General features: G+C 43.3%; 1 protein-coding gene across 1 annotated transcript in view; it reads right to left on the bottom strand.

Moving 5' to 3' along the window:
• AMPH (amphiphysin) overlaps positions 1 to 18,454 on the bottom strand; it is a 187,111-nt gene that overhangs the window by 33,654 nt on the left and 135,003 nt on the right. The window contains exons 13-16 of the mRNA XM_083188470.1: positions 16,231 to 16,254; positions 15,225 to 15,248; positions 12,109 to 12,141; positions 7,617 to 7,676 (exon numbers count right to left, since the gene is read on the bottom strand). Coding sequence (XP_083044596.1) covers positions 7,617 to 7,676; positions 12,109 to 12,141; positions 15,225 to 15,248; positions 16,231 to 16,254 — 141 coding nt within the window. The remainder of the gene's footprint in view (positions 1 to 7,616; positions 7,677 to 12,108; positions 12,142 to 15,224; positions 15,249 to 16,230; positions 16,255 to 18,454) is intronic.

The raw sequence follows: 18,454 nt of genomic DNA, 5'->3' as shown, positions 1-18,454 counted from the left end.
CAAACAGATTTCCAGGCGGCGGCACTCACCAAACAATAATACACAGAGGCAGGGGTTTGTCTTCAACGTTTCGAACCTTTACTTATCGGTTCTTCATCAGGATACAAAATACAGAATGAAACAATACACATATTTATACATACCCCAGTGCTCAATAAACCAATGACCGCTGCGTATCTTTGGCGCCATCTGATCCGGCCGGGGCATCAACGCCAGTCGCGCACAATCAGCGCGTCACCGCGCCCAATAGGCGCGTCACCACGCACGATGCACGTCATTGTGCTGACGGACGCTCCACATAGCCGTATCAGAGGGAACCCGGTAACTATGGATACCATAAACATAAACAAGCAGAGCGGTCACATGACACGCTCCTGCTTGTGCACAATACATAATGCATAACCGCGGTCATAAAAAACAGTGTGGGAAACCCAAATACCAAATAAAAAATAAGAGATAAAAAACAAAATGGATACAGTATATGAGACAGTCATAATATTATCAATACAATCATAGTAATGCATATACCAAAAAAGGGAAGTAAATATACAAGGCTATGGTGTGGGAAATACTGGACTGAAAAGTCCAGGGCTGGCACAGTATTTTATAGGAAGCAGTGTAATCCCTTGAACTTATTAAGGCCACGGGGAGACAGCGTGCCCAGATGCTGTATCCATCGTGCCTCACATTGTGTAGCATCGATGTTACTAGCCTCTACATTATTATTCCCAATGAGGCCAGACTGGGATCAGTGCGGAGGCTTTTAACAGACAATCCTAAATATCAGGGACCTGATATTAAATTTGTTTTGACTCTGGTGCTCACACATAATTACTTTCTCTATGATAGAACTTTCTATCTGCAACGCGTTGGTTGTGCAATGGGGAACAATTTTGCCCCATCGTACGCCGATGCGTTTATGATGGATGTTGAACATGATATGTTTTTTTCTTCTTTCGATGTTTTGCAGTATATTTTTTGGTACTTGTTTCCTAGCACGGCCACAAAGATCATGATCGTGGGCATCGTGAGGAAAAATCGGGGGCATCGCGGCTATCGCATGCACTAAAAAATGCCCGCGATTTCCCCATAGGGAACAATGTTAAATGCCTCAATTTAGCCGCGATGCCCCCGATTTCCCATAGGAAACAATGTTAAATGGGTCAATTTACCCAAAACATCATAGGGAACAATGGTAAATGGGCCAGAAACCCCCCAAAACACCCCTGAACAGTGAAATGTCCCCCCAAAAGTATTTTACGCGGCGGTACGCGTCCTCCGACCTTTTCATACCCCCACTATCCACGTCGGCGTGGAGTTGAGAATAGAATAGTGTGGCGAGCGCAGCGAGCCACCGAGCCCGAAGCTTGGCGAGCACAGCGGGCCCCGCGAGGGGACGAGGATACCTGTGAATCCCGCGAAGGGACGCGTTTACCTGTGAAGGTATCCGCGTCCGCTCGCCACGCTTCGGGCTCGGTGGCTCGCTACGCTCGCCACACTATTCTATTCTCAACTCCACGCCGACGTGGATAGTGGGGGTATGAAAAGGTCGGAGGACGCGTACCACCGCCCCTCACGGGCTCGCTGCGCTCGCCACGCTTCGGGTTCGCGTTGATCGTGGGGCGGCGTAAACTACTTTTGGGGGGACATTTCACTGTTCTGGGGTGTTTTGGGGCCTTTCTGGCCCATTTCCCATTGTTCCCTATGATGATTTGGTGAAATTGAGGCATTTAACATTGTTTCCTATGGGAAATCGGGGGCATCGCGGGTACATTGAGCCATTTAACATTGTTTCCTATGGGGAAATCGGGGGCATCGCGTCTGGACCATTTCAGCCTTTTTTAGCCGCATACGACGCGACCGACGCGATTTTGACTGTTTTCAATGCATTTCAATGGGAAAATCGGGGGCATCGCGTCGGTCGCGTCGTATACCACTAAAAATGACACCCGATGCCCGCGATTGTGGCAGTGCTAGGAAACAAGTACCTATTTTTTTCTATACGCGTTACATCGATGATCTTTTCATGATCTGGACAGGGCCACGTGATGTTTATGTGTCGATTATTGAGGGGCACAATAAAACTTCTAGTCCAGTTAAATTGACATATACTGTTGATACAGAAACTGTGAATTTTCTTGATGTAGCACTTACGATCAGTGGGGGACGCATCACAACTTCAGTGTTTGCGAAACCCACTGATCGTAACACTATTCTACATGCTACTAGCTGTCACCCTGCCTCCACTAAGTTTAGCCTCCCTTACTCACAGTTTTTAAGGGCTAGGCGTATTTGTAGTTCAGATGCTCTGGCATCAGAACAAATTGACATCATGTCTCGCAAGTTTGTGGAAAGGGGTTACAGTGTCTCTTTATTGCATGAAGCCCGTATCAAAGCCATGTCCAAAACTAGAGAATCTTTACGTCTATACCAACCTAAACGTGTGACGAGCAACAGACTACCCTGGGTCAACCATTATAATACTGAGCGTGCTAAAATCAGTAAGGTCACTAAAAAGCTGTGGCCCCTAGTACAGATGGACCCCACTATTGGACTTGGCGACACCTCAATAATGTCCTGTTACACTCGTGGCAGGAGTGTGAGGGACATTGTCGTGAAGACTGACGTCGCCAAGTTACAGCAGAGTGGTAGTGAACAATTCCTGGGCACTAAACCTGGTTGCTTCAGGTGCCTTAAATGTATCACGTGCAGTGCTTTAATTACTGGGGACTCCTTTGTTCATCCATCCAGTGGCAAAAGGTTTTTCATTAGACACAGGGTCTCTTGTATGACAAAATTTATTGTCTACATGATTATGTGTCCCTGCTCTCTCAGTTACATTGGGAAAACCGAATGTACACTGAGAGAAAGAATGGCTAACCATCGTCATGCCATTAAAATTGCGCTGGAAAAGGGAGTGAGCGATCAACCTGTGCCGAGACATTTTTTAGAAGCTCGCCACACGATCCCCATGTTAAGATATACCATCATAGATCATGCTTCAATGTGAGGCACGATGGATACAGCATCTGGGCACGCTGTCTCCCCGTGGCCTTAATGAGTTCAAGGGATTACACTGCTTCCTATAAAATACTGTGCCAGCCCTGGACTTTTCAGTCCAGTCTTTCCCTCACCATAGCCTTGTATATTTACTTCCCTTTATTGGTATATGCATTACTATGATTGTATTGATAATATTATGACTGTCTCATATACTGTATCCATTTTGTTTTTTATCTCTTATTTTTTATTTGGTATTTGGGTTTCACACACTGTTTTTTATGACCGCGGTTATGCATTATGTATTGTGCACAAGCAGGAGCGTGTCATGTGACCGCTCTGCTTGTTTATGTTTATGGTATCCATAGTTACCGGGTTCCCTCTGATACGGCTATGTGGAGCGTCCGTCAGCGCAATGACGCGCATCGTGCGTGGTGACGCGCTGATTGTGCGCGACTGGCGTTGATGCCCCGGCCGGATCAGATGGCGCCAAAGATACGCAGCGGTCATTGGTTTATTGAGCACTGGGGTATGTATAAATATGTGTATTGTTTCATTGTGTATTTTGTATCCTGATGAAGAACCGATAAGTAAAGGTTCGAAACGTTGAAGACAAACCCCTGCCTCTGTGTATTATTGTTTGGTGAGTGCCGCCGCCTGGAAATATATATATATATATATATATATATATATATATATATATATATATATATATATAAATAGGTGGTGGAAGGACAGCACACCTTTCTGGTAGTTTTACCGTGCCCCGGTGCCCTCAGGTAAGGACTCAGCGGTCCCAAATGTAAAGCGGAAGAGTAGCGGCACTCGGAGTCAGAAATAAAGAAAAACGCAGGTAATTTCTTGATCAAACGTTTTCAATGTTATTCAAACATCGTCATCAGGATAAGTGAACAAACCTTTAGACACACCTTATAAAGACATCACCAAGTTGACGCATCTAATCATGACGCAATCAACAGGCGCTGGTGGTCATGGCAACATTTTGCACTGTGTATAGTTGGTTGCCATGACCACCAGCGCCTGTTGATTGCGTCATGATTAGATGCGTCAACTTGGAGCTGTTGGCGGGTAACCACACGTGATGTGGTGATGTCTTTATAAGGTACTACTCTTCCGCTTTATATATATATATATATATATATATATATATATATATATATAAACATATATCTCTTATATATTTGGCTACATCTGTCACTCAAAGTGTGTCTGGAGATATAACCCTGGGTGGAGCCTCTGACTCACATGACTGACTCACATGACAGAGAACCAGCCCAGTGAGCCCACAGACAGTGCCAGACACCCTCTACCTCTCCATGTTACACAGCAAAGACACAGCTACACACCAGACACACCAGGTGAGCGCCCCACACCTCCATACCTCCCAACATGACCCTCTCCAGGAGGGACAGAATGCTATGTTTGTGGACTTCCATCTTAATTTATGATTGTCATCACCTGTCATTTTAAACAGGGTAATTGATAAGAAAGGTGTTTAAGCACAGGTGATGGTAATCCATAAATTAAGAAGAAAGTCCAGAAACAGAGCAATGTGTCCCTCCAGGAGAGGGTCATATTGGGTATGCACCTCCCTCCCTCCCCCCCCCCCCATTCACGGCATCCCCACGATTAAATGGCACATGCAAAACACTGACATGGCTATGGTCGATAATGAAAAAGGTTGACAAGATTTTTTTTTCACTTTTTCAATGCTTTCATATTCATTCTCATGTGTCGACATGGACACCAATGAAGTGCCACACTTATGTCAACATTTACATGTGTTGACCTTTCTGTGTTGATTTTTTTCTTGTGGCGATTCGCGGCACCCCCCCGCGACCCCCCTCCCGCGATTTGCAGCACACCCCCCGCAATTCGTGGCACCCCCAGTGACTCCCGCGATTCACGGCCCCACCCTGTGACACACCCCCCCTCCTGCAATTAGCGCCAACCCCCGGACCCCCCCTCCCGTGGTTCACGGTGCCCTCCACGACCCCCCCTACCGCGGTTCACGGTGCCCCCCACGACCCCCCCTACCGTGATTCCACACCCCTGACCCCCCTCCTGTCATTGCGGCAACCCCCCGCGACCCACCCTCCCGCGATTCACTGCAACCCCCCGCGCCCCCCCATCCCACGATTCGCGGCACCCACACCCCCCCCGCGACCCATCCTCCCGCAATTCACGGCATCCACCCACGACCCCTCCTCCCGTGATTCGCGGACACCCCTCACCTCCTCCCTCCCCCACCCCCGCGCGTGATTCACGGCAACCCCAGGATTAAATGGCACATGCAAAACACTGGCACGGCTATGGTCGAAAATGAAAAAGGTTGACATGAGTTTTTGAAGATTTAGTTTTCTTTTTTTGAATGTTTTCATATTCATTCTCATGTGTCGACATGGACACCGATGAAGTGCCACACTTATGTCAACATTTACATGTGTTGAACTTTCTGTGTTGATTTTTTCTTGTAGCAATTTTTTTCCAGTGACAACTATGAACTATGTGCACGTCAACCTACACATCATCAACCAATTCTTTGTATAATATATAACACCTGTTCTGTTTTACTGTAGGTGTTTTAAGTCAGACCATTTACTGCTACTATTACTGTTTATGTAAATGCATTCTGAATGACAGCAACATCCTACCATCCTTCTACAAGAATATATAACCAACTAGGTGATTCATCGCGCCCCGTGCCCCCCCCCCTCCCGCAATTCACGGCCCCCCCTGCGCACCCCCCCTCCCGCGATTCGCAACCCCCCTCGCGCAATTCACGCCCCCTCCCACGCTTTGCGGACCCCCGCCCTCTCCTGCGATTCGCCGACACCTGCGCCCCCTCCCTCCCTTGATTAACGGCACCCACCGCGCCCCTCCCGCAATTCACGGCACCCCTAAGCCCCTCTTTGGTCCCCCGTATACTCACACACCCCTATCACTACCCAGCTTCCTGCTTTCCTGAACCGTAACTTCCACCACTGGGGAGTCGCTGACGCTGTTTTGCCCACATGCCCCTATCATGCCTCATAGCCCAGCCTCCTGCTCTCATGCACCCGAACTCCCACCCAGTAGGAGGAGACACTGACTAAGGGCCACCATCCTGTACTCCTGTGCTGCCACGCTGGACCCTCACCCACTGGCAGAAGCAGCACAGTATCTCCCACCCTCCTCTTTAGTCCCCCTTATGCCCACACACCCCTATCACTACCCAGCCTCCTGTTTTCCTGTGTCGTGACCTCCGCCAGTGGGGAGCCGCTGACTCAGAAACACCCTACTATACTATTGCACACACACACACACACCTAAACAACATGCACACACAGCCCCCCCCCCACACCCACAAATGTCACTGTACCATCCACACTATCAATGTACATCTTATGCTGGGTACACACCAGGACGACTAGGGCCCGATCCCCTCAATCTAGATCCAATTCCGACCAAGTGGATGTAGATTGTGTGCTGATTGGGCCCTTTTCTGTCCTGGTGTGGACCAATACCGATCCGATGCGCGGTCCCGCGGGTCGGTCGGTATTGAGATCCTACCTGCTGCAGGTAGGATCTCAATGACGACCATACAGCCGGGTGCGGGTCGCCATCGGATCGGACCCGCTCACGGTGCACATCGTGAGCGGGTCATGCACCCCCGCGTCACCGTGAGCGGGTCGGACGAGACACTGACGACCCGCTCACGATGTGCATCGTGAGCGGGTCGCCCTGGTGTGTACCCTACATTACTCTGTAACCGCTTTTTAATTAAACAAAACAATACACACCACCTTCCACATCATATGCTCTCTATTTAACACATTTCACCTATAACTGAAGTTGCAATACAGGCATCTTTCATACAATTCTAACCATCTTTCTCATATACAAATGTTCACAAATTAAGGGGGCGCAGCCCCTTACGACGGTGTGAAGAGCGCCTGTAGGGCGCAATGAATCACCTAGTGTGTGTATATATATATGTGTATATATATATATATATATATATATAGTGTGTGTGTATATATATATATATATATATATATATATCTATCAAAAACAACAAAGTGCGCCCCTAATCAGATTTATCCACCACCAGGAGAACAGATAGTGACAATCAGATCACAGTCCAACAAATTTAATGTAAAACAGTTAAAAATTACAATAAAACACTTTTTTTCATCTGTGTGGAGTCATAAATTCAATTACGGTCAAGTACAAGGAAACCCAACGCGTTTCGTCGTTAAAACGACTTCCTCAAGGGTAACTGTCCGTAGGTAACTTAACTTTTGGATATTTCTTTCCAGATGTAATAAGGCTTTCAATCAGACTCAGTAAAAAAATGTATGGGAGTGGATCCTTTGGAGATCTCAATCCTGATGCATAACTGCATCTAAAATATAGTCATTTTCCATATAGAACAGGGGAAAAAAGGGGGAATATCCTGAAGAAGTTCAGATAAATTCCTAGTATAGCACCAAGTTCCTCAAAAAGCAGTGCTGGGCAATCATGTGTTGGACCAAACTCCAGACAAGAATACAAGGAACTTTAATAAGATATTTCAATTTTTTCCGTATATGATAAAAACAAAGGTAACTTACCATCACTTCACTGCCACTTTGTTCTTCTTGCATTGTGAAGAGAGACGTGGGAGCTTCAGGCTAGAATACATAAATCAAAATGGAGTTAGTAATTGACACAAAATACAAACTGTCACTTTGTTATGTTAACATTAATACAGTGACAGGTACATTGCTCAGTAGTAATCCAGGTGACAGTGATGGAGCTTACAGCACAACTGTAATACATTCTGGTGCTATTTCAACCCTACCAGTTTCTATCTCATTAATAGGCTCAATTATTTTATTTTGACTTGACAAATTATATATATATATATATATATATATATATATGTGTGTGTGTATATATATATATATATATATATATATACGACTAAAGGCGTAACTACCATAGGTGCAAGGGGTGCAGCTGCTATGGGGCCCGGAGCAAAAGGGGCCCCATCTTTACTGTATAATTTATATTTTCTATATACATTTATCGCCAATATTTGGTATATAGGGGCCCTTATAAACTTTTGCTATGGGGCCTGCGAATATCTAGTTAAACCCCTGTATACGACAATACGTAGCTATCGAGATAGGTGATTACTAAACCAAAGTTTGCAAGCAAACCATTACAGTCCCGGTTTTAAAGATGTTAATGCTTGAGTCCAGATGGTTCATTCAAATTGACTGAAGTACTAATTAAGTCACCTGTGCTCAAGCATTGCTAGCCTTAAAACTTGAATGTAATAGCAGAGATTAAAGGCCTGATGTAGCAAGCTTCAAAAAGTGATAAAATGGAGAGTTGTAAACAGCCAGCCAATCAGATCCTACCTGCCATGTTACAGGCTGGGTTTGAAAAATGACAGGTATGAGCTGATTGGCTCTCTGTTTATCAGTATCCATTTTAGCACTTTTTGAAGCTTGATACATCTGGCCTTAGAAAACTGTACTAAACATTTGGTTCTATTGTAGAATACACATTGAATAAACAATTCCATTCACACTTTGGGGCACATGTGGAGCTGAAGTTACATCTATGGTTTGTTGCAAAATATACATATTTGTACTGCACACACAATACACACAAAACAAACATACACTCACGGCTATATGCATATATTCACATCTTGTACTTATGGCCCATTGTAACTGGACAGGGGGAACAGGGGAGGGAAGAAACTGGTAGGCATAGACAGAGGTGTCTGCATACCTGAGACTGATGTAGACCTGTACACACATACACAGTACACTTGCCAGAAGGTGTAGTTTCGGCAGGCGCAGAAGGACCAGTGTTGCTGACAGAGCGAAAAACGAGTGAGCTGTTTCGAAGTAGTTGGATGTGTCTTCACCCCTTTCTCTAAAATTACCTAATTAGCTTCCCTATTATATATAAATGTTTTAATTTGTCAAGTACAGCAATTTTTATATTGAAACTTACTAATGACATAATATATTTTCTTTTCTATTTTATCATTTTTTAGAAATAAACTTTCCTTTGAACCTCGATGTCATGTAACGCAAAATAGGGGTAAATCTGTGTCTAGACTTAGGTATAGATTTACTAAAGTTTCTAAAACAGACAAATCAGATTGTGCGAAATTTAATAGGGTCCCTTTTTTTTGCGATTTTTTTTCGCAAAAACTTCAGTTTTTCGGCCATTTTCCGAAAATCACATATTTTATAGGGTGCGATTTTCGAGAAAAAAAACAACACATTTTTTCCCGCTATTTAGCACATTTTAAAGGTGTGATTTTTAGATAAACTAAAAATCACATCCAGATGTTTTCCCATTAAAAAGTATACAAATCGTTTATTTAATGGAATGCAATATTTAGTAAAGGTTACTAAAAAATCGCAAAATAAATAGACCAGGGTCTGACTGGCGAATGTGTCAGAAACATGCACAGATCATTGAGATCTGTGCATGGTTCTGGTGTAAAAAAAGAGATAAAACTAAAAAGTGAAAAAAAAACTGCGTGGGGACCCCCTTCCAGAGCATAACCAGCCCCAGACTCAAAGAGCTGGTCCTGGTTTCATAAAATCACGGGGCAGAACAAATAGGGGTCCCCTGGATTTTACAAAACCAGCACCAGGCTCAAGGGCCGGTTCTGGTTTCCAAAATACGGGGGACAAAATGAGTAGGGGTCCCCCGTATTTCAAGAACCAGCACCGGGCCCAACCAGCCAGCAGGGTAATGCCACAGCCGGGGGGCGACTTTTTATACAAGTCCCCCCAGCCAAAGCATTCATCCCCCTGACCGGTCAGCATGGGCAGGGATCCTGAGGAAGTGGGGACCCCCCCAAAGAAGGGGTCCCCCCCTCCAGAACTTACCTGCCCATGCTGAAGCCTGGGGCTGTCCTCGATGCCCCTGGGCTGTGGGCATCGAGCTGATATTTGGTGTAAAAAATAGATGAAAAACTATTGTCTTATACCGTGGAACTATGAGTCCCAGCAAGCCTCCCCTGCATGCTGGGACTTGGAGAACCACAAGTCCCAGCATGCGGGCCATTAAAGGGCCCGCTGGTACTTGTAGTTCCACAGTAAAATAAATAGTTAAATAAACACACACTGACACCCATTCAAAATAAAACTTTAATACATCCAAAGTCCACACATACTGATACTTACCTATCTTGAGCCCGTCGGTAGGTCCCTGGGTCCGGGGTCCGGTGCTCCTGGGTCCTGGGCTCCAGGGCTGAAGAGTCCGGAGTCCTGGGCTCCAGGGCTGAAGAGTCCGGGGTCCAGAATCCGAAGAAATCCATAGGGGGACCTGTGGAAGAAAATCCTACTCACCAAGGTCCTCAGGAGAAGATCTGTCCTCTTGATCCGACGTAGTCCAGGTCTTCTTTAAAAAAAAAAAATGTGTCTACTCCCGCTGGTATCGTCTGACAAACTAGCCGGAGAGACGCTGATGCTCCATCTTTAGCATCTCTCCTCCAAATGATTCTATTGGCCGCCTAGCGGCCAATCAGGAGCCGAGTTTGTCCCCCGTATTTTGGGAACCAGGACCGGCCCTTGAGCCTGGTGCTGATTTTGTAAAATCCAGGGGACCTCTATTTGTTTTGCCCCGTGATTTTATGAAACCAGGCTCTTTGAGCTCGGGGCTAGTTATGCTCTGGAGGGGGATCTCACGCAGTTTTTTTTTTTTCACTTTTTTGTTAAACCAAAATCGCACATTTCTGAAAATGTGCCGATTTTCATGACTGAAAATCGCACCTTTTCATGACTGAAAATCGCACCTTTTCATGACTTAAAAATCACTCTATATCGCATTTTATCTCGCTATTTTGCCGCGAATTCGCATCACATTAAATATGCAAAAATCGGCCCAATAATGCGATTTAAAAAAAATGCGATTTTGAGAGATTTTTAAACATGCCTAAAAATCGCTCTCTATTAAATTTCGTCCATTGTTTCTATTATTTTCTTGAATGTAACAATAAGAATAACAGCTGCAATCTGATTGGTTGCTATAGATTACACCACTACCTGTCTGTTTTTGAAGAATTAGTACGCCGTAATTGTGACTGGTACTCCGATCCAGGGAATATGCTTAGCCTGCATATTCGAAGGTGAAGCAAATTCCGGATCACCTGCGGCTCGTGCCAGACTATTGGGGCTAATTACTGATTGTGGGTTATAAGATATAGCCCATAATCTTAGCTGTAAGTGTTGCAAGTTACTGAGATGTTTGTGATGTCATACAAGTTCAAGTTCTCATGGAAACAATGTAATAATTTAATTGGTAACAGATTATAATGGTCATAGGCTTTAAACTGTGGTGGTATTTGTTTTATACTGTCATTTATTGTGTTCCTTATTTGTTTATTGTGCTACACATATAATTGACCCTTTTACTAATTGATATAAGAATTTAAATATTTATAAGAGCATGTGTTCTATTCTAATTTTAATAATTTTTTATAAGTATATTTTACCAGCTCATATCGCTTTCAGACAGCGGCGGCCAAATAAATAACCCAGCAATTACCCTTGCATTTGAAGTGCCGGGTTATTCGGCCGCACACTGTCAGACCCCCCTTCACACAGGAGAGAAAATCTCAGGGTCTAAAATTTAGACCCGATAATTTGGTCAATTACACAGGTTTTGCACCTGAGTGAAAGGGTCAACCTGGATCTTAAACTCCGGGCCTCCAACCATGGTCATTTGCAAGGTCAGGGACCTGGAGTTCAATATCCGTGCCAGATACACTAAGCTTCAAAAGTGATAACTGACATTTTTCAAACACAGTCTGTGACATAGCAGGTATGAGCTGATTGGCTGGCTGTTTATCACTCTCCATTTTATCACTTTTGAAGCTTAGTGTATCAGGCCCCCAGGCTGACCCTTTCACACAGAAAAAGGACCCACGTATTTCATGAAATTCCCAGCTAGAACTGCTTCAACCCGGAAATTAAATTTTCTGTGTGAAAGGGGTATTACTGTGTCATTTATTATGCTCAAAGTTTAGTAGTAATTGCTAATAAATGCTTTACACTTTCATGTTAGCCTGAGGCGGCATCTCACCTGTGTGAATCCATTAAACGCACCACTGGCAGCCTGAAAGAAATTAAGCATCAGAATTTGAGAATTTGAAATGGTCATTGATGAATCACGATGACACGGTATAAGCAAAGAGGATAGAATGCCAGCAATGTGTGTGCTAATGAATAGAATATATATCACAGGTCTGATGATGTGCTGTATTTTCATTTATAAACATTTTTTTTTATATTGGATACGTCTTGTACTGTATATTAGGACAGAAAAGCTTGGTCTTTTATTTGCATGTGCAGATAAATCTACCTTGTAGATGCCACATGAAATGTTTTGCATTAGTTTGTGGCCCTGGCAATTTTATGGTTATTCCGGAGTGTATCACCAGTGTACTGTATATATAATATCACCAATATATATATAAAACAACACATCTGAAACCTTAGAAATTAATCACTGAATAAATGTATATTTCAATATTTCCAACTCCATGTGTATCCAAAAAGCAGAATGGAAAACAATAGCTCACATACAGGTGTGTGATTTGATGAGCTTTCTCTAAAGCTGTGTACACACGGTGCAATATATTGCTCAGTGTCCGGTTTTCATCAGCGACCAGAGATGGATTGCAGGAGCTTGCTTAGCGACCATTAGGGGGCTGAACACGGGAGCGTGCACCCGGCGATTTATCGCTGCAGCACAAAGAAATCACTGGCAATATGGTCGCTGCAGCTTAACTCTCTTGTCTATGTCAGGAGAATTATTGCTTTAACCCTATAAACACTTTACAAAAAAACTATCTATATTGTGTTTAGATGTATTATAATATTATCTAAATATAATCTGCAGTATCAAACTGACTTTTCTTTATCTACTTTAGTCTTGGGATAGAGTTCTCACTGCAAAAACCAAGGGCTGAAGAAATATATATATCTGGTATACCTTCATATGTCAGTATGGGTAACTGTATGGGAGTAGAAAATGAACAGTGGCTAAAAACATGGATGAGGGTCTTATCTTAATCCCAAATATACAGATACACTGCATGTATAGATTTGAACACGTGTGTGAACTTGCCTGCCTACTTTTATATCTGGGAACTATTCAGTTTAACAATGGTAGAACCTATTTTTGCAGAATTGTGGGTATAGAGTACCCTTATGATGGGTGAAGAGTGGACAAGAGTCATCTCAAAGTCTTACACTCTTCTTAAATTTAAACTGTTCTTTTATCTCATAGAAAACTTGAGTATCACTTGAGAGTCGGATATTATATATTTTTTTATAAATAAACGCAGCTACTTGTAAGTGAATCACATTTGCCTTAAGAGTCAGAAAATATTTTCCATTGGAAGTGTTTGATAACTCTTGCTTTCCCCCACCTTCTGAGAATCCAGAGTTACATAGTGTCTAATACAAGGGTCATGGATATGCCTAATATGCATTTATCTAGGATGTTCCCTCCCACCAAACTCCCAGAAGGTGATTTAACAATACCCGCAGATAGCACAGTTTTAATTGGAAATAATAAGTTTCCACCCACAAATCACTTCAGTATTCCTTTGTGTCATTATATCTGGGTTTATATTCTAGAAGAAACACTACATCACTCTATATAGGGTAATAATGTGAAAAGCGAGTAAAGCACAAGGTCCAGTATAACATAAGGAGCTTATTCTATCTATACTAAGCTACACACTGGGGAAAGCAGATACCTCTTCTTTATCATGCTCTATATCCGTGTAGAGCGCTCCATATCTCCGGTTAGCAATTTCATCTTCTGATAAATCTGAGCTGTTGGCCTCATTGTCTCTTGGGCTAGAAGAACACTCAAAGCTAGGATTTCCTGAGTTTCCCATTAGAAACTTTGATTGGGAGCTATCAGTTTCCTTATTTGCTTTAAAGCAATTACTGCATGCTTGGTTCTCGAAGATACTTCCTACTGTCTCATTGTCACTAGCAACTAAAGTATGTTCCTTGCTATCTAAGTCATCAATGGTTTCAGAGAACCATAATGTATTCAATGCTTCTGAGCTTTGATCTGCGTTCCAGAATTCATGAGATCTGCAATCTGTTATGTATGACTCGCCCCATGAATCTGTTGTACAAGATGGTTCCCAATTAGGTGGCCATATCTGATCAGTGTCTAAGTCAATATTTTTATTAACATCAACCTCTAAAATGTTTATATCCCCTTCAACTTTGTTTTCGTTCTGTTGGTCAATATTAACAGGGCATGGTTCATTTAGAGAATTAATGATCTGTATTTCATTAATATTATCTTCAAAATTAGATTCATTACCCATTAAATATTCTGATCTGTTTGCATCAAGGTGTGTAAAGTCATCCCTCTCACACTCATTATCCAAAGTATCTGAATGACTGTCACATCCCTGAAATACTACAGCATTATAATGCACCCTACTTGTGTAAGATGTATATTTCATTTGCCCCACAAAATTTTGATTAACTTCACTTTCTACCTCAGTTCTCTCCATGTCTTTTTCATCTTCTTTGGTGGATAAATCATGGTGATCTGTCTCATAAGTTTTATCAGTGTCAGATTCCTCAAACTCATCCTCACTACATTTTTCTTGAAGGTCTGTTAGTCCCTCGCCATACGTGTCAACACATGTTGTTGTATTGCTTTCCATTTCTATGCCATTGTCTTCCTCTTGATATTGTGTATCTTCAAGTACGTTATCAGAACTCAAGGTTACTATCTCCTGACTCAACACTTCATCCATCAACTGTTCATCCTCATGCGACTCAATTCGCTCCTCACTGGAGTCCACTGATATGAATTCTCTTTGAAAAGACGAACCTTCATCTTCATTTGACACCTCCTGCCTATCACTGACAGTTCTAATCTCAAGCCCCAGTCTATCCTCAGCTACATCATTTTCTGATATATCTTCTGCTGACCCACAAGTATAAGTCTCAGCCATAACCAGGTTACACAATGACTGACTTTTTGGTGAATCATGCTTTGTGCAGACAGACAAGTAAGGAGAAAAAAAAAAGATAAGAAAAATTATGGAAACGATGAAAACATAGAAATGAGTACTATAATAACTACTAGAAGACAAAGGGAACTGGTGTGAATGGAAGATACGTGTGATAACACAAATTGAGAAATACACTTACTGGCTGTACTAGTTCATTGTTAGTCTGTTAAGACAAAAATGAAAATCATTATTGTAATGCAATTACTTTTAGTAACATAATTATATCACATTTCATTGCCATAGTTTGTATTGGGGAGATAAATACACTATTAAAGGATTTACATTTGCCCTAGAGCAAATAGCAAAAGATCTCAAAATTTGTAGGTGCAGATGGAGCGCAGCTCATTCAGCCAGGGGCTAGTGATAGAATCGCCATCAGCAAGACCCCGCCATCTGCCGGAAGGGGCATGCGATAGAGATGCCCACGCACCCCGTTCAGATGGAGCTCTCTATCGCCTTCCCATTGCTCCCTGATGCCTTCCTGCACCCCCCATAACCTGCCCTTCTCCCTGAAGCGGAGACGGACAAGGAGTCCGCCACCCATCGCCGGCGGACAAACGTGCGTGTAAGACGCTCATGCGTCTCCGTCAGATGGAGCTTCTCTTCGCCAGCTCTCCACCTGTATCTGTGATTCTCAGTCTTAGCTGGGTATCTGTAAAATTAGCGTTTCATGGCAGGAAGTGGTTGGAGACAATGCGATCACAACTGTCTTGTGGTGGCATGATGTATGTGTGTTGGGAGTGTAGCTTGAGTTCTGTGCTATTCTGAGTTGTGCATAGGGAGAAGGGAAGCCTGTTGCATATGGATCAGTTTCCCCTAGTATAGGGCTAGTGTGAGTCCGGATGACTGAGATGACATTGGTGGCTGTGGATGGAAAAACAGCGGCTGAAGCAGCTTCCTGTTTGATGCTTCACAGATCTCTGCATGGTCACTGGCATTAGTACTAAATCAGGCTATTTGCAATTGCAGCCCTTTCATGTCTCATCCACAGTGTAGATGGGTCAATCAAAAATATAAAAAAAAGGGGAACGCTGGCTTGATCAAAATTTCCAGGTTATCAGTTTAAACCTATAGTGTATCTCATCTTCTATTACCTCCCAAAACAGTCCAAGTTAAATGCACTAAAGGAAAAGTAGTAGTCTCACCGTCCAGAGATCCCATGGCAATGTCTGAAAATGGGAGAGAGAAAAATAAGCAAAATGATAAACTGTAATAGTACTGTACATAGAAATACATTAAGACAGCATACGAAAAAGTTATGTTACATGCATACTGTATATATATATAGACTGAGCTTGTCACAGTCTAATATTGTATTGAATGTTTGAACTTAAAGCTGATTTGATAACACTTTTAGAGAACTAAACCAAGGATGTCTATTTCTCTATTTATTATGTGCTAAGTAAGCAGTAAAAACTGCTCACATGTAAAATGTTGCATCCAATAGAAGGCGACACATGACATAAGAGACTTTCACTGCTCAACTTTGGCTCATAAGTCAATGAAGCTGCACAGGAATGGGAAACCATTATACAATCCAACAAGTGATAGACTTGTGGCTTCCAAACACTCCTCTATTACAGCTAGAGATGTGCGGTGGCCACTTTTTCGGGTTTTGGATCTGGATCTCCCTTCGTGTTTTGGATCTGGATTGGTTTTGGCAAAACCACCCTTGTGGGTTTTGGATCTGGATTTTTATGAAAAAATGCTAAAAATGGCTGAAATAACAGAATTTGGGCCTGTTTTTGCCCCTAAAGTATTATTGACCTCAATAACATTAGTTTCCACTAATTTCTAGTCAATTTTGATCACTTTACAGGTTACAAAATTGTTTTCATTTACTGTAGTTGGGCCAAAAGGGTATACCGAGGTAGCTGGATGACTAAGCTAAGCGACAGCAGTCGGCATCACATACATGTGGACCTTACACTTCCAACCTGGCAGAGCGGCACTGCAGGGGCAGAAAGGGTGGCAGTTTAATAAACTATCCCAAAAAAAGAGAAATGCTCCAAAGAGCAAATACAAAGAGGTATCGGCCTTGTCATGACTGGGGGTAGCAGCTTCAGCACTTTTATCAGGTTGCTGATCTCCCACTATTTCCTCCTCCATCATCCTCCAAAAATGTGTTTTTATTTTATTTATTACTTTTATTTATTTTTCTTACTTTACACTGGACACAGCCTGTCACACTGGACACAGCCCCTTGGACACTGGACACTGCCCCTGGACACTGCCCCTGGACACAGCCCGTCACTCTGGACACAGCCCCTGGACAATGGACACATCCTCTGGACACAGCTCCTGTACACTGGACACAGCCGTCACACTGGACACAGCCCCTGGACAATGGACACAGCCGTCACACTCGACACAGCGTCTGGACACCGCCCCTGGACACAGCTCCTGTACACTGGACACAGCCTTCACACTGGACACTGCCCCTGGACACTGGACTCAGCCCGTCACCCTGGACACAGCCCCTGGACAATGGACACAGCCCGTTACCCTGGACACAGCCCCTGGACACTGGACACAGCTCCTGTACACAGCTCCTGTATACTGGACACAACCCCTGTACACTGGACACATCCCCTGTACACAGCTCCTGTACACTGGACACAGCCCCTGTCACACTGGACACTGGATATATGTAGTCACACTGGACAATGGATATATGTCACGCTGGACACAGGATATATGCCGTCACACAATGGTTACATGTCACACTGGACACAGGATATATGTAGCACTTGGATAGTGGGGAAATGAACAGGACCTTCTTAACATTGAATCCTATGCAAAATCGCATCGCATCGCATCGCATTGCATCTGATTGTATGCCTTAAGGTAAGGCATACAATCACAAAATCGGACGCCCAGATACTACATAAGTACCCTCACATCTGCTATGTCATTCAGTTTAATATACTATAGTCCTGCAGTAATGTGTTAACCAAAAACTCTGAATGCTTCTCTCTCATCCATTCCCAGCCTTTTCCTATATATTATTATTATAATTTTATTTATAAGGCGCCACAAGTGCTTCGCAGCGCCGTACAAAGGAACAGTACCGGGAGACAAAACTTGGCATTACATTGAATAAATAACAAAAAAAGAGCTCTCCTTCCCTCTAAATGTAATCTTTTGTTGTGCGGTATAGATTATATATAGGGCAGTATTCAATGAGGATAATTCGCCCTGTTTCATGGCGAATTTGTGCTATTTTCGCGTTGCAAAGTGATTTTTTGGGTCAGAAAGCGAATCACCCTTTTCAATGTGCACTTCTCGCCGTCTTTCTAAGTGATTTTCGCCGTCCCTCACCGTGTAGCAAATCGCCATCTTTTCATGGTGAAGTGGAAAGTGAACTTT

Source organism: Crinia signifera, chromosome 5, assembly GCF_055691185.1.
Source record: "Crinia signifera chromosome 5, ASM5569118v1, whole genome shotgun sequence".
Taxonomy (NCBI): Eukaryota; Metazoa; Chordata; class Amphibia; order Anura; family Myobatrachidae; genus Crinia; species Crinia signifera.
The sequence above is the reverse complement of the archived record's forward strand: the minus strand, read 5'-3'. Positions and strand labels throughout refer to the sequence as shown.